At 37.8% G+C, this 26,153-nt stretch overlaps 1 protein-coding gene across 2 annotated transcripts in view; it reads left to right on the top strand.

Annotated features, from left to right (window-relative positions):
• Nucleotides 1-8,125: 8,125 nt before the first annotated feature.
• Hacd4 (3-hydroxyacyl-CoA dehydratase 4) overlaps nucleotides 8,126-26,153 on the top strand; it is a 31,638-nt gene continuing 13,610 nt past the window's right edge. For both annotated transcript variants that reach the window (XM_042692897.1, XM_042692899.1), the window contains exons 1-4: nucleotides 8,126-8,212; nucleotides 9,832-9,935; nucleotides 12,065-12,192; nucleotides 22,286-22,398. In XM_042692897.1, the coding sequence (XP_042548831.1) occupies nucleotides 8,175-8,212; nucleotides 9,832-9,935; nucleotides 12,065-12,192; nucleotides 22,286-22,398 (383 nt within the window). In that variant the 5' untranslated portion in view covers nucleotides 8,126-8,174. The remainder of the gene's footprint in view (nucleotides 8,213-9,831; nucleotides 9,936-12,064; nucleotides 12,193-22,285; nucleotides 22,399-26,153) is intronic.

Raw genomic sequence — 26,153 nt, forward strand, 5'->3', positions numbered from 1 at the left:
TCCACGCTGTTCTTTCCTTGGGTCTTCAAACATGCATAGTGTTCCAAGAGTAAGGAAAACTTCCCTTGGTAGTAATACCCATGATATTTCTGTAATAAGATTATTTACCATCCCCAAGGAATCTTTATGAATTAACAGCTGACATTCTCAGTAATGTCAGGAAGCTACCTCACCTGGCACCATTCCAGCTCAGGGGAGAATGCAAAGATTCCTATGCTCAGAAAGTTCCAGAAGTGATGAGGAGGCAGATATGCACACAGGATAGTATAGACTGTGGTAAGGATAAAGTTTTAAATAAGAATCAGAATCCAAGAGGGAGATGGACAGAAGAAAGAAGCAGAGGGCAGCGATGGGCTTAAAGAATCAGGAAGTGGTTAGCAACTGGCAGGAAAGCTTGGAAGATGAAGTCTGCAAAACATGCCAAGCTTGATTGCAAATGGAAGGAGAGGGAGACAAGGCAACAGCTGGAGCAAGAGGCACAGTTAAGAGAAAAGGGCTGTTAGTTGCAGCTTAACATGCCTTCAGGGCAACCGATTCAATGGCTTTAATAAGAAGATTTTCTCCTCTGGCTGTCAGCTGCCATGGAAAATGTAATAGTGATAGATGGCTATCTGAACAGCTTCAGTTGTAATTAAATTAAGTTGGAGGGGAAAACATACCCTCTGGAACACAGTCTGGAAATTTAGATTAGTGTGAAGCTAGCCAAAATTCTGTTTGTTTTGTAAATACCACCTTCTACAGTTCTGAAACAATTTTAAAATTCAGCATTTGAAAAATAATTATGTGTGTAAAGACACTGTTGAATCATTTGAGTCAGTCTGGAGTTTTCTAGCGATATTAACACCACATGGTTCCGGTTCTGTCATCTGTAAAATGGAGATAATAGTAAACCACCTTCCCATTGCAGCTTTGCTGGAAGAATGAATGAGTTAATTCACACCGGGCATTTGAGATTCTCACAGGCAATCATCAGTCTTTACTGTGCTTGATATCATCATTATTATAATTATTCATGCTGCTATTTGATCTTATATTAACCAGAATTCTGATAAATGTAAGATAGTTTATTTACCTTATTTTATAGATGAGGCAAATTGGCCACACTTGAGTACATAATTTGTGGCGGTTTCAACAGTGAGCCAGATTTATAACAAAGTTCCCAAGCCTCCTCTCTGGTACAAAGGAGCAAATTCTTATCCCAAGAGCAGCACAACAATCTGGAGCCATTTCACATAATATTGTAAATTTTCAAGAAAATTTAGGCTCCTATCTGTCATGGGTCCCATAGTATACAACATTTAAAGCAAATCTAATCATATGGAGGAAAAATTGTAACAGCAAAAGAAATAAAGAGATGAAACATTGAGGAGTCGGTGAAACATCCAGATTTATGTCATTCATAAGCAGCCCTAAGTTCTATGAGGCTTTGCAAAAGCTATGATCTGTATACAAAGAGAACAGTAGGTCCATATTGTGTTATGTAATAGACACAACAAGGCATTCTGATTTCCATTTTGTAGCAATCACAGGGCTCCTACGCACCCTTGAAACGCCTGCACTTAACACCTTGCTTGGCCAGTGACAAAGGCTGCTTTGATGCATTGCATAGAAAGGTAAGTAAAGGAGTTTAAAGTATCCTACACTCTTCTTGGAAAATTGACAGGAGTATGTCATTCATCTCAAAGCTTATAGCCTGTAACATTGGAGTAATGATTCTAGATATAAAACAAAAACCCAGTTTGAGTATGCATTGTGATATTCTAAATGACTGCAATTCAGAGAGTAAATCTGGTTTTTGTTCCGTACATAAAGGAAGACTTCCCAATGATCAAATGAAGATAAATAGGGAAGAAGAATGATAGAAAGAGAATAATGCACATATACAAGGTGGTCATAAGCAAAATATAGCAAAAGTTCACTTGTAAATGTCAAGTTCTTGTTTTGAAAACCCTATACTTTAATTTTTTATTGTTTGTTTTTACATCATATTGAGTACATAGTGGTATACATATGTGTATGCATACATTTGTATATGTGGATAATTTATATACATGCATGTTCATTTATGTATATACATACTTATGTGGTTTGCATTATAAACACACACACACATACATACATATCTATATATCCAATTTGCCAGCACCATTTATTGATGAGACAGTCCTTTCTCCCCTGTTTGTTCTGGAGAGCTTTATAAAATATCAGTTGGTCCAAGAAAAGGAAACAAGAAATATTTCTTGTTGTTGCTGTTTTTGTTGTCTTGTACTGCTGTTTGTTAGTTTATTTGTCTTTGGAGGGCAAGGGGGGCCATAGAAAAGGTAGAATACAGGGTGAATAAATACAACAGGGGCACTCACTAGACACTATGTGGAAAATGAAATGCACATCTTGTGGGTGGGGACAGGAGGGAAAAACTGGGAGAGAGTAAAGGGAGGGAAGACATGGTTCAAAAAGAATTGTACTCATTTCATGACTCATGTAACCCCTTTGAATATCACTTCTACAATAACAATTATATATATATATATATATATATATATCTGTGTATATATATATATATATATATCATCAGTTGACTATATGAACATGGACTAATTTCTGGGCTCTCTATTATGTTCCATTCATAGTTGCATCTTTTTATGTCAATACCATATAGTTTGTGTCATGTTAACTTATGTTAACAACCTCATCTTCTCCTTCTGAGAGCTTTGTGTCTCCAGTCTCCCATTGTAGTTACTGTAGGTCATGAGTAATTCACTTAATAAATGGCTTAGAAGAATCACCAATAGAAACCAACTTCACATCCTAATTAGGAAGATAACATTTACTTTCTAAGTGGTGAACTTGAGTTGCAAATACATGTACTTTCAGAAGAAGACAACTTTTATATTCATTGAAGAAAGTTCAGATCATTCTTAAGGCAGTCTAGTGGTATATTTGTGGTATATTTACCTATAAGTTCTTCTTTGTTGTTGAGGTTTTTGTGTTTTGTTTTGCATTCTAAAGGAAGATAGCCTTTAAAATGAGTCAGACTATAAGAGTGGAAGATTTTTTGATGTAAGATATGCCCAGAATCGTGAAGGGAAACATTGTAATCAGATAAAGCTAGTAACAGTATAAGCAATTAATTTGTTCAAAAGTTATTTTTCACTGGATCTTTTCACTGGATCTTTAAATAGCTGAAGAATGTATCTCATATTTTTTAATAAGTTTTTTATTGTGAAAATACCGTACAGAGGGGTGACAATTACATGAGCAAGGTAATGAGTACATTTCTTATCAAGCATTGTTGCCTCCTCCTTTGTGTTTCCCCTACCATCCCTGCCCTCCCTACACTTCTCCTCTTCCCTATTTCCCCCCTCACCCCTCCCCGTAGCTCATATTATATACTTAGGAAATTTAGTATGTTTGGAAATGCTGGTCACCCCAAAAAATATGACCAGAAAGGTTTCTTCCATGAATGATGAATTTCTGTGAATGAGAACGAAGAGTTACTCCTCAAATTCCTTTTCATCTCTTGGTGTTCTAAAGCTGGCTGTTTGGTCAATTGAGGGGATTGGATAAGATCCTTTCTGCATTCTGCTCCTCCTGTTCCTTCTTTCCTCTAGCCTTTCTCAGACCACTGATTCACTTTCTGTCACTGTAGACTAGTTTCCATTTCCTAGAATTTTAAATAAGTGGACTCATGAACTATGTACCCTTTTTAATCTATATTCTAACATTCAGCAAAATTACTTTGAGTTCCACCCCTGTTATTGCTTGTATGAGTAATTCATTTTCTTTCTATTGCTGAGTAATATTCCATGTATAGCCATATCACTATTTGTTTTCCTAGCCAACTATTGATGGAAATTTGGTTTCCAGATTTAGGCGATTATAAATAAAATGTGTGAAAGCTATAACACTTCTTTGTCAACATTTGAGGTGAAAAGATAGTTCTGTTTTTTTTTTTATTTTAACCACCCTCATAAGTATGTAATACCCCCACAAGTGTGTAATGGCATCTCATTGTGTTTTGTTTGTATTTCCCTAATAAATAACAACATATGGTTGACAAAGATAGATCATTAATAAATATATATTCTTTCCATCTATCTTTTTTGGTGAAGCATATGTTTAAAGGTTTTGCTAAGCTTTTGAGTGTTGGTCTTATTATTGACCTTTGTTTTAAAAATGTATTTACCTACAAGTTCTTTATTCACTATGAGTTTTTAAAAAATATTTTTATTATCTTTAAGTAGTTGTACAAGGAGTTGTTAATTCAACAAAGTTTATTAATACTAGTATTTCCTCACAGCTTGTAGGCTATCTTTTCATCTGTTGCCAAGTGTCTTTTGAAGATCAGCAGTAACTACAGGAAACGTGATTAGATATCTAAGAAGGTATCTACAAATTACCTAACTGAAGATCACAAAGATTTTTCTCCCATACTTTCTGGAAATCATAGTTTTAAGTTTAACATATACTGTTAAAATTGACTGTTAAATTTGACTGCATTGTATATAGCAAAAATAAAATCAGTACTGAGAAACAGAATTGAACAATCATATGTAGCAAGCTGACTGGTCAAGAAACCAATATCTAAAGACAGACAAAGGTTCTCATCTTAGTTTCAACTTTGTTAGTTGTGTGATCTTGGTCAAAATATTAAACTGTTTTGATTTGTTTCCTCATGCATAAAATTAAGAGTAAGAATAGTTCATATCACATGCAGTCACTCTGAGGATTAAGCTAGATTAATAATGGAAAATTGTGATAATTCTAATATAATAGAATGAAATATATATAATATATAATATAATAGAATGAAATGGATGAGGAAAATCACCAAGTCATGGACAATGAATATGATGGCCCTTGCCCAGTCATTTGAAAACACTTCCTTGGAATAGAACAAGGTTTAGAGTAAGGAATGATATACAACAAGGATGTTAATAGCATTTGGTTTTCTGAATGGAATAGTAAAGACAAGTCAACAGTCTGAAGAAATGTAAAAATAATGTTTGTATCAGCTGGAAAGAAGCAATAATAGATACAAAGAGTAGATACAGGCCAAATTACAGTAAATGGCTACCAGAATAAGCTGACAGGAAATTCTGCACAGTACAATGGAATGAGATCTCAACCTTTCAACTCACTTGTTACTAAAAAATAAGCTGTTGGACCACAGAGTTTCTAAGATATTGTATCAATCTAGAAACCTGGGAAATTTTCTATCTATGCTATATAGTATTGGAGTAAGGAAAGAAGTGAATCACTCCAGGTGGTAGAAGTAAATAAGAAATCTGGATTTAACAATCATCCAATAGGAATCAGAAATCACTGTTCCTTAGAAATTTATAGCTGATGAAAGAGAAAATGAGTAATGGAGTACTTTCCTAGAGTTTGTGTTCTCTGTGCAAACACACTGAAGTAGTCACATGCAAAAAAATGGAAGCATCCAGAGAGTGAGAGGGGAAAACATATAGAAAAATAACAGACAAAGAAGGGACAGACAGATGACTGGATAATTATTGTCTGAAGTCCAGATTTTTAATCATCAGGTCTAATTCCTCTGAAGATATTTGTAAACATAGTAGCATTCTCTAACACTTTTTCATACAATTTTCATTTTTAAAATTTTATGTACTTTTTAAATTTTATTTTTGTCATATAATTTTTAAAGTCTTAAGCCAGTCTGTTACTACCGTTAAGCATATTTCAACATTTCTAATTGATGTTGTTTGGGATGAAAACAAAAAATCAAGCATTTATCCAAGGGAAAAAACCCTGAAATATTTAAATAATTGCAAAAATGCCTCCTAAAGGCAAGACTATATTAATTCAGAGTTATTTGAACTACATTGGCCTCTAACTCATTCTATGTGCAGGGATAATTCAAAATTCACTCTACATATTTCAGCAATGTAACCATCACTGAATGTTTTTTATTTGGGTTAAAATGTGGAGAAGGACAGACCTACTCTCATGCATTCACTCAGCACTTAAATAGACAAACACTGCTAGTGTCACAGGCCATTTTCACCTGCGTAACTTCTTAATCTTTCCAACAACTGTAATTTTGGCCCAAGAAATTATGTTTTACACGAGTAAAACAAGTAAAATCCTCACTGTTAGTCTGAGCTAGAGCTTTCTTGGAATATGTAATCTAGTTGAGGAGGCAGTACCTTAAAAAATGATGTTCTGAGGCCAGATGTACAGTAACCCTGTGTGTTTTCCACAGGGAAACTCAGCAAATCCTTTAAAGAATGACTAGAGCTTGGGCAGGTAACTACTGGGCTGGGAGAAGATTTCACAGAGGCACATGGCCAGAGAATGCCTGGTAGAGTTACAGAAAAGCAGGTAGTTCTAATTTGAATGGAGGGAGAGGACAGGAAGAGATGTCAGTACATGACAGTAAAGAAAGCAAAAATGAGATGTCGCAGAGGGTCAGCAAAGAACTTTATCTGAGAGAAAGGCTTGGTGAGAATTGTGTTTTAAGCAATACTTGCTGCAACCTTTAACATATCTGCTGTAATCTGGGTGGAAGGGGGGTAGCCTGGAGGTAGGGCATCGGATCAGAGGAGGCTAGCCTGCTATTATTGGTGATTAGGTTCCTGCTACAGGAAAGAAAGAATTTCACTTTCCATCTAAGCATGGTGGTACATGTTTGTAATTCCAGTTACACTGGAGGCAGAAATTAGAAGATCACATTTGAAGGAAGACTAAGGAGGAAAGGTAGCAGGACTTCCTCTCAACCAACAGGGCAGTTGTGGTGGCACACTCCTGTGGGAGTCTTAGGGACGAGGATTGTGGTCTGAGACTGGCTGTAGGTGGGGAAAAAAATAAACAGTGCTGAGCACATGGCTTAAGTGAGAAAGCCATTTGTAGTAGGGATTTGAAGATGTTCTTCAGCTGTGGTGAAAGGGGAGAGGAGAGACCAAAAGAGAGCTTCTAGAGAGAGTTTTAGAAGGGGCGGGTGACTGTCATGGCCGGAGGACAGAAAATACGAAGACAGAAGTGTGAAGAAATGCAGAGGGGAGAAGCGAACAGTCACCCTGGATGATCAAGAAGGAAGCTGTGGCCTAATAGAAAAATGCTGACCTTCACATTCAATCAGCTACGAGAGAGTGACAACATTTTAAAGCCACAACTTCCCTTTCCTTACTATAGGGGGGATTACCTTTCTACTGTAGTAGCTGGGTGTTCCTTCTTCCACCCGTGTGAAAGCACCTTCTTGGCTTTTCTTTCTTTCCCACCAGTCTACCTTATAGGAATAGCTGGAAGATGCTCCTGGTTTGTGTGTGTGTGTGTGTGTGTGTGTGTGTGTACCACTACTGGGAGCTTGAATTCAGGGCCTGGGTGCTTCCCTTAGCTTTCTTGCCCAAGGCTAGCTACAAAGCCTACTTCTGGCTTTTTGGTGGTTATCTGGGGGGTATACGAGTCTCACATGCTTTTTCTGACCCAACTGGCTTGGAACCAGGATCCTCAGGTCTCAAGCTTCCTGAGTAGGTAGATTACAGGCAGTAAGCACAGCTGCTCTGATTTCAGCGCACCGTGGGAGGTGTATTCTTTGAGTACCTACCTGGTGATGGGTGGGGGTCGGGAGAAGCCTCAGGATTATTGGGAAAGGATGGGGGTGGGGGGGTGAGTAAGGAGCGGCGACTAGAGATGCATTCCTGGAGGCATCAAGCCCACCCCCACTCGCCTTTTTCGATGACACCAACTTCTCTTATGAATCTCTCTTACAGGTTCTGGTTATAAGAGAAGTGCTCACCGGCCGATCCGAGGACCCCCACCCCGCTGGAAACTGGGCTTCCACTGGAGAAGTCACCCGGGCGTGTTAATATCTGTGGGGATCCCGGAGCTGGGGAGGGGGTGTGTGTGTGTGTCTCAACTCAAATACTAGGAGCCGGTAGCCAGCTTGCAGACGTGTTGGGTCGGGGCTGGTAGCGCACACTTGGCGCGCGGGCCAGCTCTTCTAGGGCGGTGCAGCAAGAACTGGGCTCTCCTCTCTCGCCCAAGGCAGAATCTGGGGCTTTTACTTTGTGTGGCTGTTTGGTTTTGTTGGGTTCTTTTTGGAACTAGCTGAGCGGGGAAAGGCCCCGCCCTTCCGCCCTGGGCCCCAGAGCCGCCCCGCCCACCTGCCCAGCCCCGCGGCGGCCCGGAGGCGCCGGAGGTCCCCGCGGCCCATGGGACCCTCGGTGCTGCCCGCCTGGCTGCAGCCCAGGTAGGGCGCTCGTTCCTCTGAGGCCCGAGCGGAAGGGGGCGGGAGCTGAGCCTTCGGGGAGGAGGGGGAAGTCGGGGATCCCCAAATAACAAGCAGGCACCCCGGGGGTGGAGGGGGGGGGCGCGCCGTCCAGCCCTGCACGCCCTAGAGCTTCTAACAGGTGCGCAGTTCGCGCAGTTCTCTGCTTTTGTCTGTAACCCGAGGAAGAAAGTTCCTGTTCGCCCCTCCGGCCGTCCCCCCACCCCCACCCCAACTATTTTGGGGATGAGGAAGTGGGAAGTGCCGGCGGCTGGTCGGCCGCTTCTTCCCCGCGTGCGCGCGCTCTGCCGGTCCCTCCTGCCTGGGCGCGAGGGGCTCGCGCGGGGACCCGAGCGCTCCCCGCCGCCCCAGCACTGTGCACACGCGAGCGCCTGCGCACGCCTGCGTGCGCCGCCGAGCCTGGAGAGTCCCACGACGTGGAGGGACTATCTCCTCTCGCTGACCCGCGAGCAGTTCATGGTATCTGTTGGGTGACCCTAAGAAGCCTTCTGCCTACCCACCCCGGTGGCGTCTGCTCCACAGCAGAGCTCCCCCACCCCGTGTCACATCACCCACTGGGAGGAGAAGATTCTTTACACCCACAGGGCCAACCTGCCATCCTGTGGAAGCTCCGGGGAGCACTTTACACAACGCTTTTTCTGAATTTCTCCAAAACACCGCAGCTGTCACTCTTGTCTGCGTCATCTCCCCAAGCATACTCACTCCGCAGCCCATCTTTAACACTCAGCTTGACTTCCCGTTTTAGAGGGGGCGGGGAGCTGGGCGACTCGACTGCTTTCTATGTGCATCTAAGGACAGGCACTGGGCTTCCCTTGCAAAATGTGAGAGCGAGTAACCCCATCACAGAATGCCAGTGTGGCCACGCACTGCGTTATGCACTATTTGGGATCATGGCTGTCATGCCTTCACTCATAAGTATCAACCACTTCTCTCTCAGCCTTTACACGCAGCAGGCTGAGTTACTGGAACACATATTAAGTACACCAATCCCTTTGAATCCCTGTTTCACCTACAAAATAATCAAAACTATCTTTTCAGTTAGATGAGCAAGGTTCCCCGCCCTCCCCACGCCCCCCTCCCCCCTTGCCCTCCACTCCTTCCCTGTGGGTATTGGCCTGGGCACTGTTTCTGAGCTTTTATTGTCAGCGCTAGTGCTCTACCACCTGGTACACAGCTCTACTTCCATCTTTTTTTTTTTTTGATGGTTAATTGAAGATAAGAGTTGTCCACACTTTGCTGCCCTGCCTGACTTTGAACCACGATTTTCAGATCTCAGCCTGTTGAGTAGCTAGGATTAAAAGTGTGAAGTGCTGGCACCTGGCTTAGAGTTTTATTAAAGATGAAAATGGACATTAAAGAAAGAACTGTATTTGATTTTATGCAAACAGCATATTCACTTTAGCAGGTAGTGTGTGCTACCTGTTGCTTCAAAATCTGTTTTGGGGAAAACCAAATAAAAGACGGTACAGAATCATTTACTTTTGCTTGCTCATGTCGGCCAGTACAATGAAGGACATATGGACAACAGTGAAAGGATAATTATGAAAGAAGTACTTAATGACATTTTTTTGTATTTCCAGGTATAGGAAGAGTGCTTATCTCTTCATCTATTACTTAATCCAGTTCTGTGGGCACTCATGGATATTGACAAATATGACAGTCAGATTCTTTTCATTTGGAAAAGGTAAAACTCCAAAATAAGCTTTGATTTTCAGTTTTTAATCCTTGATTTCCTCTAGGCTTGCTTCTATTAATTTTAAGTTTTTATAAAGTTTCCTGAATATTCACAATGCTTCTTAGCTGCCAGAGTTCTCTTTTATTGCAAAGCCAACACTTTTATGGATGGGGGAGAAGGTAGGATAAGGGGGGTAGAAAGTAGGATAAGGGGAAAAGATGGGGCTTTTCCCTGAGCAAACAGTTTGTTCTGAAAACATAAAATGTGTCTATGAGGTTGGCCATTTCCCTATCCCTTTTTGGTCCTGCACAAACCCCTTGCAAACATGCTGCATTTTGAGGATATCTGTAATTTCCTGCATTACAGTGTGTGTGTGTGTGTGTGTGTGTGTGTGTGTGTGTGTGTGTGTGTGTGTGTGTGTGTGTGCGCGCAGAACCCTCTTCCAGGGTTCCAGGGGGTTTTATTCTCCACATTTAGGGTAACTGCAGCCTACTAGTAAGTGAGTGACAAACTTTACAAGCCCCCAGATTCTGTTCGATGCCCTTACAAAGCAATGTATACATGATACACTTTGTAGATGATTAATTAGGTACGTGAAGTTGGCATGGATGGCTTCGGTCATTAGCTTTCCTGTAAAGTAAAAATGCTGTTTCAAATTTTAAAGCATGAATCACTAAATGACTGTCAAAACAACATTCTCTTCTTGTTCTACCCCCACATGAGTTAAGTGTCATCACAGTTTACAACTATTGGGTGGCTCAACAATTTGAGCAACTGCTGTTTTCAGCTAAAAACAAACCTAGAAAAAAAAAAACCACGCTATTCTCATCAGTTCAAACTTCTGTGTCATAAGGAAATTAATCTGCTTTGGAGGTGTCAGAAATTATTTTAGACTTGTCTTTCTTGCTCCAAATTTACAGAGACACTCTTGCATTTGTTAGTAACCTCAAAGATATAACCTAAGGCTTGAATTTCAACTATGAGCTTGAGAAATTTCTAACAGAGGAAAACAGAGGCAACAGGAAAAGTTCTTTGCAGATTTAGGGGGAAATGAAAGTCACTATTTCTAGGCTTTGGAAATTAGCTGAGGCAGGGTGGGCATGTTGCGAATCATTTACAATGCATCCCAAGTCAAGAACTGTCTGATGTTGCCTTTCCTTTCCATATGGATTCATATGGAAAAGGGAAACGGAGCATACCTAAGTAAGATTCAGCATACTTTAAGTCAGTACATGACTTAGTAGGTAGTTCAGTAGCAATCTACACCCCTGCACTGTGACACTTGTGCTCCGTCAGTGCTGAGTAACTGATGGCGCTCTGCAATAGCAGATGCAGGGCATAGATGGAGAGCATGCACTGTGTCTCTTGTCAGGAATCAGCCCTGAGAAGCGCAGTGGAAACAATATCAGTCTTATAGAACTGCTGAGAAGGAAGCCTTGTGCTTGACCATTTATTGTCATAGGACGATAGCAAGGCTGTGAAGACAGCAAAACCATTCCTAGAAGTTTCTAAACATGGTAGAATTTTATTTCAACATGAAAGTAACAAACTTACCGTCTTAGAGGAGTATTTTTTTTCCTTGGATTTTAGTGTACTTCTAAGGGCAGTATTTCAGTTGCATGTTTTGTACAACAAATTCCAAAAGTCCTGCTGAAAGGCCCAAGTTTAGTGTTTAACATAAATCCAAAGAGCACTAGCCACATATACATAAGAACCAAGGAGTAGGTACTCTTAGTACTGGATATCATGCTATTAGTAATGCCATTTCCATAACACTTCTATGAAATCATATTTTTTCCTCTTCTTTGTCATTTTCTTGTCAATGGAAAAGTTGTGCACAGAGTGGCTTCTTCAATCTCACCTCTGACCTATTCAAATGACCACTTCAAATGGTTTACATTCTGCCTGATTGCTTTAATATGAGAAATGCATTATAATACTATATATTGGGAATACATACTTAAATACATTTAGGCTGCAAAACCTATGTAAATTTTTACTTCCTTTTGGAAGAAAACCAATTAAATTGTACTACAGTAGAAAATGCTTTTGTACATTCTGTTGCATTCTTAATAATTTAGTAATTGCCTAGATTTGTGATGTGATCTAGCTTTCACTTTTTACATCTATGTTCATAGATTCAATGGTTGACACTTTTTATGCTATTGGACTTGTCATGAGAATTTGCCAATCCATTTCTGTCTTGGAGTTGCTGCACATATATGTTGGCATTGAATCAGACCATCTACTCCCAAGGTTTCTGCAGGTAGGTTTTGGTCAAATTATCATTATGCTATAATATTATAATTATATGTCTTAACTTACAGATTTTCTTGATTTCATGGCATTAAAATACATTCCATGGAAGGATTACTTGATTCTATGACATTGCAATAAGAAGCGCCAACTGGAAATATCTGAGGCAGCGGTGTTTAATGATCTATGCACTGCATTTATCCTATTGCAGAAGGAGATTTCATTCCACTTGCTACCTTCAATTTGTCATCAGGGATTATAAGACTCTAGAAAGACATTAGATTGAAACCATTCAGACTAGAGTTTGATTCTTGGCTCTTGTACTGACCTCTGTGGAATATAGACCTCCATAACCAGAGGGCAATTGCTAGAAAAAGGACAGAACATACATCATACCATATTTGGCAAAAGGTAGATGATTAAAAAAAATGAATCCCCCAAAGTTGCTTTTTTCTTCATCTAGAGCATAGAATACGCCTCAGCCATTTCTTGTCCATTCTACCTCTTTGGCTGAATTAAACTAAAAGGGAGAGATCATTTATAGTTATCTAGTGTAGTATCTAAGCATAAAATTGGGGTCACATACAACCAGACTCAATTTCCAGTTTTACCTATACTTTCTGAATGAGTTGAAGCAAGGTGACTAATCATTCAGAAACTGGTTATCTAATGCAATATGGAAATACCATATGCCCTATGGAGTAGCTGAGGACATGGGTTGGATGAATTCTTGGATTCAGTAGGAATATAGTACATGTACCCACTGATGTTATTCAGCACTGCTGTTACTTGTTATTTGTTGCCTCTACCATGCCAGTGTTTGCATGTGCACATACGCATGTGGGTGTGGGGGTGTGGGTATGTGGGTGTGTGTGAATTTGCGTGCATATGCTCAGGTCCTGGAACTTGAACTTGGGGCCTGGGTACTGTCCCTCAGCTATTTTGCTTAAGACTGGACTGCTACCATTTGAGTCATAGCTTCACTTCTGCCTTTTTGGTGGTTAGTTGGATATTAGAATCTAGTGGACTTTTCTGCCTGGGCTGACTTCAAACCATGATTTTCAGATTTCAGCCTCCTGAATAGCTAGGATTTATAGGCATCAGCCACCAGTGTTTGGAGACAGCATTCTTTTTTTAAAAGGCAGATTGCAAGAAGATTGAAAGTTGCAGAGACTCAATAGAGAACACAGTTTCTTAAGACAAGAAAAAGTATTAAATGGCATTCTTATTAAGGGAAAAAAAGGATTAGAGAATTACCTGAACCCGTGTTTAAAATCTCCAGGATTAGGAATAAATAAATATCTCATGATCAAAACTTTAGCTATCTCTAAAATAAATAAAAAAGTAGATAAATTTGACAAATCTGCATCATAAAATTATTAAATTACATTTTTTGAGCGCTTACATCAAACATAGAATGTAAACATACAACAGACATTTTTGTCTAATGAGTATTAGCATAGATACTTCTAATAAAATTTGCTTAAAATACCAGGAAAGGAGCTGGGCACCGGTGGCACCACATGTATAATTGTAGCTACTCAGGAGGATAAGATCTGAGGATCACAGTTCAAAGCCACCCCAGTAGGAAAGTCTGTAAGACTCTTTTTTTTTGGGGGGGGGGGTCCGGTCGTGGGGCCTGAACTCTGTGCCTGGGCGCTGTCCCTCAGCTCTTCAGCTCAAGGCTAGCGCTCTACCACTTGAGCCACAGCACCACTTCCGGCTTTTTTCTTTTTGCTTATGTGGTGCTGAGGAATCGAACCCAGGGCCTCAGGCATGCAAGGCAAGCGCTCTACCACTGAGCCACCTTCCCAGCCCTAAGACTCTTATCTCTGATAAACTACTCAGAAAAAAACTGGAAGTGGTGCTGTGGCTCAAGTGGTAGAGCACTAACCTCGGGGACAAAGTCCAGGTCCTGAGTTCAAGCCCCAGGACCAGCAGAAGAAAAATCAAGAAAGTTTAAAATATGCAAAGAGCAGTAAATCCTAAGGAACCCAGTAAAACTTCAGCATTATAAATACTAAAAATAGTTATGGGATATTATTTCCACTAAAAATAATTGTACAAAATGTTTTCATTGTGCTATTACCAACTTGCTTACAATGTACTTCATTCAATTTCACCGGTGTTAATTTTTAAATCACTGGCTCTTTCCCCCATCTTTTGAACAGTTTTTCAAAAGTTTCACTGTGTTACTTTCTCCTTTCCGGCTCTTTTCATCCTCTGATTGCTCCTCCAGAGCATTTTTGTAATCATGTTATATATGTACACACACACATATATATGTATATATATTATGTGTAGGTTCTGCAGATGAGTGAAAATGTGATATTTTCCTTTCTGAACTTTGCTCATCTTATTTAATATGGTGATTTCCAATTCTATCCATTTATTTTTGCAAATGACATTTCATTCTTCTTTATAGATGATTATCCCATTGTGTGCATGTATATTATATAATGATCATTTTGTCATGTATCACCTTTATTTTACTGAAATATATTTCTTTCATTCCCATTTTCTTCAGAGGCTTTATTATAAAGGTATGTTATATTTTGTCCAAGGATTTTATTTTGCCTCTACTGAGAAGATCATTTGATTTTTGTTCTTTTTTTCTTCTGTTTATAGTTGTGAATGTGGAACCATCATTTTATCCCTAGAATGAAACCAATTAAATCATGGTGTGTGATCTTGTTTATATGTTGTTGTATTAATTTGAGAATTTTTTGCAATGATATTCATCAAGAAAACTGGTGTATAATTTTCTCTCATTGTAGTGTCCTTACTTGGTTTATACAGTAAGTTTGGTAGAATTCCTTCCTTTTCTATTTATGTGGACTAGTTTGAGAGTGTTGATCTTATGTCTTCTTTTAGAGATCTTGTAGATTTTGACAGAAAAGCTATGAATTAATAGACTTCTGTTTGTAGGGAAACTCATTGTTATTGCTGCAGTCTCGTACCTCTTTATAATTGTAAGTAGTTTATATCCTCTCAAGTCAATTTAGGTCAGTCATATGTGTCTAGAAATTTATTCATCTAGACTTTTCAGTTTTTTCAAATGTAAGTTTTCAAAGTAGTGGCAAATGATACTCGGAATTTCATTGGTATTTGTTCTAAAATCCTCCTTTCTACCTCTAATTAACTTTTCCCTCCTTTTTTTGCTTAGTGTGGCTAAATATTTATCAATCTTATTTATTTTTTTAACGAACCAAGTTAGATTCTTTGTTTTTTTTTTATAGTCTCGGCTCCATTGAGTTATTCTCTGAACTTTACTATTTTTTTGCATATGAAGTTAGGCTTTGGCTTGTTCTAATAAGAGCTCAAGGTACATCTTTGGCTTATTGATTTGGATCTCTGTGATTAGTATGTGTTCATAAATATAACCATGCTTATATTACTGCCTTTGCTACACTTCAAAACTTCTGGTACATTAGGTTTTCATTTTCATTTGATTATAGAAATGCCTTATTTCATTGGAAACTTATCAAGCATTTTCCTAGATTCATGTTTTTTGAATATTAGCTGTGATTTTTTTCTAGTTTTATTTGTTGGCTGGTAATATACATATTATTCTATATATTAATATTTGTTAAAGCTTGCTTTATATCCAATATCTACTTTGTATGGGCTACCAAGAAGAATGTATATTTTACAGCTATTTGGTAGAATAGTCTGTAGAGGTTTTTATGTCTATTTCCTTTGTAGGAACTGAAGTTTCCGTGTTGAAATCTCAACTGTGCGATTGGGGACCTTCTGTTAGGATGAAGATATTGAACTATCAAGTGTAAACTAAAGATCAGGTCAATAAAGTATAATATAGTAGTATTGTAGTAGTTATTTAGCTAAGGCCCAGGTGGAATTTTCCTTAAAAAAAAATAGAATAAAAGGAGTTATAGGGCTTTCCTAGAAGCAGCATATAATTTGAGAATGAGATTTATTAGTATTTCTGATTTAAAAGGATGATTGTACTTTGAAACAACCAAAATGCATATTGTAAGGTCCACTCTGGAAGTGCAGGCCCCATGCAGATAGCTTCCCCTCTTCCTCTTGGTTAAGTTTCCCCCAGTACCTCGGTTGCCTAGGTAACCGCCACACCTGGAGGCAATTACCTCCCTTGCTGTGAGGTCATATCCTGGACCTCCCACCCCCACCTCAAGCCTCCCATAGGACTTTGGGAGGATCCCAGGCTCTGAGGCCACATCAGCATCTAGTATGGCCACCCACACCTTTCCCACATCTGGCTGCATCTTCTCTCCGCCCCTGCCCTACTTAAACCCAGGAGGGACATTGGCTGCCCCTTCAGCCATCGTCCCCACCATGCATGGACAGCAACTGAAATAAACTTCTCTTCCTGCCTATTTAATTAACTTTATATATATAATATCACCATCCCATAATGCTAATCTCAGAAAACAGAATTAACAAGCCAGGTTGAAAGTAAGTTATATTCTATCAAATGGAATTATTTCACTTGGAGTATGATAACCATCCAAAATTTAACTCATGTTTTCTTTTGGTATATTTTAAGGACTTTTTTGAGGGAGGTATAAATTAGTTAATACTAGTTTCATGATGAGGGAATTTTCAGAATTAAAAGTGGTATTAATCATTGCATAGTTTAGTTATTGCTAGTTTAATCATATATATTGTTAAAATGTACCCAGTAAGAATAGTCTAAATTTGGAAGAAAACTAATGAGTACTTGGAATATCCTTAGAAAGTATAGACATATTTTATGGTTTACAAAATTACCTTGGTTTGCTTAATAGAAATCATTATGAAACACACACCTCAGTACTTGGAGATTCAGGATAGAGTATTTGCTTAAATTTCTATGACTTATGGAAATGTGCTTGAAGTTAAATAACCCATCCTGATTTGAAAAAAATATTGTGAATATATATTGACAATTTTTATTCAAAGACTACTACAGTTAGTGGAGCACAGATAATTTTTAAATCTTCAGTCTTTCATAGGGATACCAAGAGAGATCATGACATTAGAGAGGACAATTTCCATTCTAATTTAGGGCTGATATGTTATTAGTTTTTAATGTATTTTTTTGCTTCCTCATTAATCTCCTTTACTTCAGGTTTTTTATCTTTCTTATATTGCTTTTATTTATTATCATTTATGGTTCTCTAAATAGAAATGGTGTTGCAAAATCTTTCAAAACATATCATGTCTAAAGTTTCATTTTCTGTCTCCTTCCTTTGAATTCTGTGGACAATTAGAATTCCTTGTCTTTGAGGTGACACTGGGGCCTCTGCTTTAAAATAATGAAACAAAACTTTCAGATTGTGTAATCATTTTGGTTTTTCAGTTTCCCCATTTTGAAATGAAGAAATATAGCTAGAAGAGCAGCTGAGTTACTTACACCATAATCACAGCTGACTGCAAGCTGTATCTTGAAAAATGGATAGTGTCCAAATGCTTTCAGGAGGCCAAAATCATGTCCACACAATTGCAATGTTATTTTGATATTACCAGAGATGGCTAAGCTATTTTTTTGAGACTAGTCTTCCACAGTAACAAGATAAATAATTCCAACTTTCAGTTAGAATGGATTAGCTAGTTACATGCAATGAACATCACATATAGCAAACACTAGTTGTAAAAATAGGTATTTGTGCATTGTTGTGTGCATTATCAAATGTTTTACATTCACAACTTTGACACCAAGAAAAATACCATGAATTTTTAAAATTAGGCACAACTGCTTAAACAATAAAGGAAAAAACAAGCAAACATAGAACAATACTCCTTTAATATTAAGTAGATAATTGTTCTTTTACACTTATGGGAGTAAGACAAAATTATTACACAAATGAGTAATTGTAGATCTCTATCCCTGGAGGTAAATACATGCTAATTACATTATGTAAATAAATATAATAATCTCTGGGTATTGTAAAGTTTCTAAATGAGGAAGCTAAAAAAACCATCTAAAATATATGTATTTAAAAATAACAGATCAAAACTAAGTATCTCTTTAACCCTCTTCACCCAAATCATTTGTTTTTATTACCTTAATAAAAGATGTTAAATGGGGAAACTCATTTATTTTAATCAATTTGTTTTCTTACAAAATGGTAATTCCTAGAAAATGGAAATATTACTGTTTCTGAAATATTGATTTTCGAATAGCTTTGTTCAGACTTCATATGTTCAGAAGCCTACAGAAGAAATTTTTAAAAAATTCATATAAGGGGGCTGAGAAGGTGGCTCAGTGGTAGAGTGCTTGCCTTGCATGCCTGAGGCCCTGGGTTCGATTCCTCAGCACCACATAAGCAAAAAAAGAAAAAAAGCCGGAAGTGGCGCTGTGGCTCAAGTGGTAGAGCACTAGCCTTGAGCTGAAGAGCCCAGAGTTCAGGCCCCATGACCAGACCCCCCAAAAAAATTCATATAAGATATTTAGGATGTTTCAGTTCAAGGAGAGAGAAAAGAAGCCAAAACTAATGTTGTTCCATATCAGATTGAAACACTCTGTAGGAAACTCTTAGAATACTCCATCTGGAGTATAGTTTATGCCATCTTTTGAGAAGTGCTTCCAATGCAAAGATCCTGTTTATAACTGAATTAAAATGGCTCAACTCCACCTCCTCCTTCAGTATCACCACAAATGCTGCTGCATATGTATTAATTTATACATCTATAAAGATTTTTAAACCTATAAATCAAAATACTAAAAATTATTACCTGTAAATAATTGTGTCCACAAAATTCCATTTACAAGATAAATTTCATGAGCCATTTTCTATTTATCAATATCGGTATCACCTCCTATTCTGATGAGGGGAAACAGATACCTGCCAACTAAAAATCACTGCAAAGATTTCACAGTAACTCTTAAAGGAACAAATATGAAGGACTTCCCAAAGGAGTATGTTGTATACCAGTTTAAGAAAATAGCTAGGCATCACATTAATTTACATTATTTTATTTCTGGTTTAGGTTTTTAGGTTGAACTTGGGGCCTTACACTAGGGAGCAAGTGCTTATTTTCATTCCTAGACTAAATCTCCTGATTTTCCATAAAACCACATACATTTTTCTGCTAAAATTTGGGTTGAAAATAGACTTGTATCTTTGAGAGAAAAAAATGATTAGTGTAGAATTGTAATATTCTCCAAATTTTGAAGGTTCTTGAGAATAAATTGTGCATATAGTTCACTCTAGGTAAAATTTTTAGACATTTTCCCCCATTTTTGCATTTGATGTATACAGTTCTTGAGTTTAGAATTCCTACATTTAATATAAAAGTATTTTTATTTTATAGTGACTGTACATATCATCACCATATTTATTTATTCTGTTACACTAAATATTATAAGACCATTCACTAGTAATAGTCATATTCTTATATAATTTGTTAAAATGACAAACAGCTTAGCTTTTCCAAATGTAAAGCTTTAAATGATCGATAAAATTATTGTGAAAATAAAATTTAGAAGTCTTCATCAAAATTTATTTTGTGTTTAGAATTTTAGAGAGGCTCTTGTTTTAAGGTCTTAATTTTTAAAGAGAAGATCTGCTAAAGAATAGACTGACTGTCAGCTGGGTATGGTGGCGCACATCTGTAATCCTAGCTACTCAAGAAGCTGAGATTTGAGGATGGTGGTTCAAAGCCAGCCTAGGCATGAAAGTCTGTGAGACTCTTATCTCCAATAAACCACCAGAAAACTGGAAGTGGTGCTGTGGCTCCAGTGGTAGAGTGCTTGTCTTGAGCTGAAGAGCTGAGGGATAGCACCCAGGCTCAGAGTTCAGGACCCAAGACCGACCAAAAAAAAAAAAAAGAAGAAGAAAAAAAAAAAAATAGACTGTCATTTTGATGTTAGGTTTGGATTAGTTCACAAAGTAACAAAGGTGAAAAAGTCTTAATGAATAAAGGATTTAGAATCATTGCTTTAAATGTTGATTCTATTCATGGAAGTAGGTCACTTTTACTTACTAAAATGAATGCTTTTGTGAAAGGCACTTAAGTAGTAACAGCACCTTCTCTTCAGGGTAATTATGGAGAAGAAATAAAGTGGTGTATGCTTGGACATCAGCAGAAAGCAAGCAATAGATATTGACTTTTATCTATCTATACCTGTTTCCTTGTTGAATTGCCACTGAATGGTCAAGTCAGTTAAATAACTTTTGTATAGCTAATCAATAAGGTTGACATTTGATAGGTAGGAACCTTCATACATATGTGAGAAAGTGTACTGTTTGGGGCATGGCAATTGATAATTTCTGTACAACTAGGATTCCATCATCAACATGCCACAGACCCTCGGTTACTGACTTTCATCAGAGTGAGCTTCATCATGCTCTATTAGCTTTTTCCCCCTCTGTCCTCATCATTTAAAAGGTATCCTTTAAATGTTCTCCCTGTTTTCCAGAAAACAAGAATTAGGATACATGTCTACCAATAGTTTGGACACACCAGTTGAATTCTCTGGTTTCCAAATTCCTTATTTGTCTGAAAAGGACCCTACAAATCATTTTATTAAGAGCTGTCTTAGCCAGGTACCAGTGGCTGATGCTTGTAATCCTAGTCACTCAAAAGGCTGGGATCAGAAGATGGTGGTTCAAAGCCAGCCTGGGCAGGAAAGTCCATGAGACTCTTGTCTCCAATTCAACACCAAAAAGCCTGAAATGGAGCTGCTGTGGCTTGTTTGGTAGAACTCCTTATGTAAATATCATTAAGATCTGTCAAGAACTGACCAAAGAAAAACAGCTCTGTAGATAGCGTCTGTAAAATTGACTAAGGTTTGAATCATGTCTTAATTCCCCTTAGCCATGCAAGGGCCCTTTTGACTCACCTCTGTAGTCACAAGCATGCCAGATATAGCTTTTACACGTGCATTTCTAGTCATGTGGTCCACTGTTGGCAAATCTTGGATTTTTCAACACACATAGACTAGGATTTTGTCATAGATTATCCCAGCATTTTCTCCTTAATCAGCTTTAAAAATGAAGAAACTGTTGAAAACTTCATAGAAATTCCTTTATATTTTTCTTTACCACTAGTGTGTACCTTCAATTTCAAGTAAGTTTTTATCATTGAGAACAAAGTAAAATACCCTATTAAATACACAAAATTATAGACTATTTTCTATATGAAACTGTACTTTACGATGCTAATAACTGAAGCTAAGCCAAAAACATGTGAATTATGAATGATTTATAGATGCTATTGACTTAGAACATAGTGCATATATTCCAAGAATGTGTTAAAATCTTTTCATTTTCCACTAGCTTATGAGGATGAAGATCATATTACTCCCTTGGATGGGGGAAGCTATAATGACCTATTGGATAAAATTGAAATTTCCTGGCCTGTCTTTCAAAACCCTTTACATTCCAGTCCAAATACTACAACTTCAGTTTCCAGGCTTCTCAGTAGCCTCCACTCCAACCTCTCAGTGGCTCTTATTCCACTTCAAGGGGTCTGCATTTTCAGACATCTGCCTCTGCTCAGGCTCAGGCAAAAGGGATGTTCTTTCTGATATCCAGTCTACTTGCCAAACTCCCATTCCATATTTCAAGATTCAAGTGAAGTGTTGCCTATCTTCATAAATCTCTCTGCATTCTTTCATCAGGCATCACACATTTCTTCTTTTACCTGTGTTCCCATTCCTAGTATATACTCTACTATTTATTATTATTAATTACTTTACCCATCACTGATAACCTTTCTGGAGCGACAGCCATGATTTTACTATAGATTTTATTATTATTTATTTTATAGTGACTGTACATATCATCACCATGTTTTTCTCATTTGAGTTACACTAAATACCTAACATCAATAACACTCAAATACAAGCTTGCCAACAGAAACAGAAACATTTGTATGTTTCAAAAAGGAAATATCCTGACTTAGATAAAACATGTTATCATTTGTTATATAATTTGTAAAGTACAAAAAAAAACAGAAAGGAAATTAAATTCACTCATAACCAAGTTCCTTGAGAGATAGTTATTGTTAACAATTTAATGTACCTATTTCCAGCAAAAGACTGGGTTAAAAAGAGGTCTGCCTTTTTTTTTTTTAATTACAGAATTTCCTACATGGCCTAAAAGCTTATCTTAACTTTGTTGTTTCTTTGTTAGCTCACAGAGAGAATAATTGTCCTATTTGGGGTGATCACCAGTCAAGAGGAAATTCAAGAGAAATATGTGGTGTGTGTTTTATTCATCTTTTGGAATCTGTTGGATATGGTTAGGTAAGAAAGCAAAAATAATCTCTTAAAACAAGGCCAAATTGCTTTTTGCAATGAAACCAGTAATAGATGCTTACATTCGGTTCCTCTGAATGAAACTCAAAAACATAACCTCTTTTCAAATTATTTTATCTTGATATGGAAATGGATTTTTAGTGCTTTTTATAATAGTCATATCAAAGATAATAAAAACCTACCATGGTTTTACAAGAGCAAATCAGTGCCTTCAGGTTTCCAGCACAAGGCTTGGCATAATACCAACTTGGAATAACCCTCACAGCTGCTTGCTAATGAAAGGCATTCCTTACCATTGCTCGACTGCACGTTATTTTAATAAGCAAAGCAGGACTTTTATTGTATCATTGTCAGGATTTACAAAGTTGGTTTCTGTGAGTTCCAGAATATTTTAAACATAAGACTTATGTCTAGGAGTTTGGGGGGTGTACTTCACATCCATTTTAGTATGAAGTCTCAGTGGGTTCAATAATTAAAAAGCCTTTTTGTGCCCCCCATGGGAATTCTTGCTATAGCTAGTACTTTGCAGTGACATGTGCCTGGTCTCTACCAGCAATGGTGTGAGACAGGCCTCCTACTCACACCTTGCATTGCAGAAGTGTCCCTACTGCTACTTGGGCTTTCACAAATAAGCACTGTCTCCCCTACCAGAAAAATCTGGATGTGAATAGGTCACCAAAGTCCTCTATTTTTAAAAGTAAGGTTGTGTCAATTCTGTATTTATTGCATTCTTAATAACTTGGCTGGGTTAAACATGTCTAAATAATGAGTTAATCCCTAGAGAGAATTATAATGAAATTTTTGCTAAATTAAAACGACTATAATTCTTTTTTACATGTAACTTAGTAGTTATTTCTCATTTTAAAAATAGTTTTGTGGACAAAGAGCAAACTTCATGGATTCTTATAGCCCCTGGCTTCCTATTTACAAGACACGAGAGCCTCATTGGGGACCAAAGCTTTCCAATATACTAGAATGTAGGTCTGCCTGATGTTTCTGGTATTGATTCAGTCTCAGATAAACTCAAAAGACTCAGTAGAGAACAAATGATATTTGCTTTGAAAATGGTAAGCAAAGTATCATGGGATTATGTTTGGGTGTAAAGGGTGAAATATATCTAAAGTATTTACTTGCTAAATGATTTAGATAAATCACATCCTGTTTAAAATACAACAGTTTTTGAAAACTTTTAATAGCAAAGAAAAACTAAATGAATACATAAACATTAAGCCAGCATTACAAAGAATTCTAAGAGGGGGGACACAACCTGAAGGAAGCAACCAGGAACTGTGACCTGCCCCAAACAGGCATTACTCAAAGTCTAACTGAGCAAGCACAGGAGGAAAGGAAAGAAGAAAAACTTAGGAAAATGGAATGGCAGGGACAACAATGCATCTCTCTATACTTTCTCTTAATATAAATGGGCTGAATTCGCCAATTAAAAGAAAACGAACTGAGGACTGGATCAGAAAACAAGACCCATCCATCTGTTGCCTTCAGGAGACCCACCTCTCAGCCAAACATACAAACAAACTCAGAGTGAAGGGGTGGAAAAGGATCTACCAATCAAATGCCCCCAGTAAGAAAGCAGGTGTAGCTATCCTGATATCTGACAAAATAAACTTTTCATTAAAACCAGTACAGAAAGACAAGGACGGACACTACATATTAATAAAGGGAACAATCCAAGAGGAGGATATAACCATCATCAACTTATATGCCCCAAATATTGGTGCACCCGATATGTCAAACAAATGCTCTCAAACTTACAGAATAAAATAGATCCCAATACGATAATACTAGGAGACTTTAACACGCCACTCTCACCAAAGGACAGGTCTACCAACCAGAGGATTGGCAAAGAAGCTACCGAATTAAGTGAGGCCATACTTCAAGCGGAATTAACTGACATCTACCGAGTATTTCACCCTAAAACAACACAGTACACATTCTTCTCAGCAGCTCATGGAACTTTCTCCAAAATAGACCATATCATAGTTCATGCAAGGAACTTAAGCAAATACAAAGGGATCGACATAATCCCCTGTATCCTATCTGACCACAGTGGAATCAAGCTAGCTTTCAATAACAAAGCATACCGCAGAAATTTCTCTAAAACATGGAAATTGAACAGCACACTCCTTAACAATGCCTGGGTAACAGAAGAGATCAGAGAAGAAATAAAGCATTTCCTAGAACTCAATGAAAATGAAAACACCTCACAAAGAAACTTGTGGGACACAGCAAAAGCAGTCCTGAGGGGCAAATTTATTGCCCTCAGTGCCCACATCAAGAGAATGGAGACAGACCAAGTAAATAATCTCATGTTGCAACTAAAGCAGCTAGAAAAACAAGAAAAAATGGGACCTAAAGCTACTAGACGAAGCCAGATAACCAAATTAAGAGCAGAGATTAACCAATTAGAAAATCAGAAAACCATAACCAAAATAAACCAAACAAAAAGCTGGTTCTTTGAAAAAATAAACAAAATTGATGGCCTGTTGGCAAGATTAATTTAAAAAAGAAGAGAGGAAACCCATATTAATAGGATTAGGGATGCCACGGGAAACATCACAACACGTACCCAAGATATCCAAACAATTCTAACAGACTACTTTCAAAAGCTATACTCTCTAAAGGAAGAAAATCTGGCAGAAATGGATGCATTTTTAGAGAAATACAAGTTACCCAAACTGAGCAAAGAAGAAGTTAACCAATTAAATAAGCCAATATCCTATAATGAGATACAGGAAGCTATCAAAAGTCTTCCAACAAAAAAAAGCCCAGGACCAGATGGATTCACAGCAGAATTCTATAAGACCTTTAAACAAGAACTAATACCCATACTCCTCAAGCTCTTCAGAGAAACAGAGAAGGAGGGAGCTATCCCAAACTCATTCTACGAAGCCAATATCACACTCATCCCCAAACCAGGCAAAGACCCAACCAAAAAGGAGAATTACAGGCCAATCTCCTTGATGAACACAGATGCAAAGATCCTTAACAAGATTCTAGCTAACAGAATCCAGAAACACATAAAAAACATAATACACTATGATCAGGTAGGCTTCATCCCAGAGACACAGGGATGGTTTAACATACATAAGTCAATAAATGTAATCCAACATATCAACAGAGCCAAGGTCAAGAATCACATGATTATCGCCACAGATGCAGAAAAGGCCTTTGATAAAATTCAACATTCATTCATGCTAAAAGCTCTGGAGAAAATAGGAATAGAAGGAACATTTCTAAAAACAATAAAAGCCATTTATGACAGACCAAGAGCCAATATTATACTTAATGGGGAAAAGCTACAACCAATCCTCCTAAAATCAGGAACAAGGCAAAGATGCCCACTGTCTCCACTCCTCTTTAACATAGTCCTAGAACCCTTAGCCAGGGCAATAAGGCAAGAAAAAGACATTAAAGGGATCCGCATAGGGAAAGAAGAAGTGAAACTATCCCTTTTTGCAGACGACATGATACTATACCTCCACGATCCCAAAAACTCCATCCCCAAACTTTTAGAAATCATAAGTCACTTCGGCAAAATAGCAAGATACAAAATAAACCCACAAAAATCAGTTGCCTTCCTATACACTGATAACGTACAGGAAGAGAGGGAAATAAAGGGAGCAACCCCATTTACAATAACCTCCCAAAAAATAAAATATTTAGGAATTAACCTAACCAAAGATGTAAAAGAACTATTTAATGAAAAGTATAAAAAGTTAAAGAAA

Source organism: Dipodomys spectabilis, unplaced genomic scaffold (genome assembly GCF_019054845.1).
Source record: "Dipodomys spectabilis isolate Male_0828 unplaced genomic scaffold, ASM1905484v1 ptg000158l, whole genome shotgun sequence".
Lineage (NCBI taxonomy): Eukaryota > Metazoa > Chordata > Mammalia > Rodentia > Heteromyidae > Dipodomys > Dipodomys spectabilis.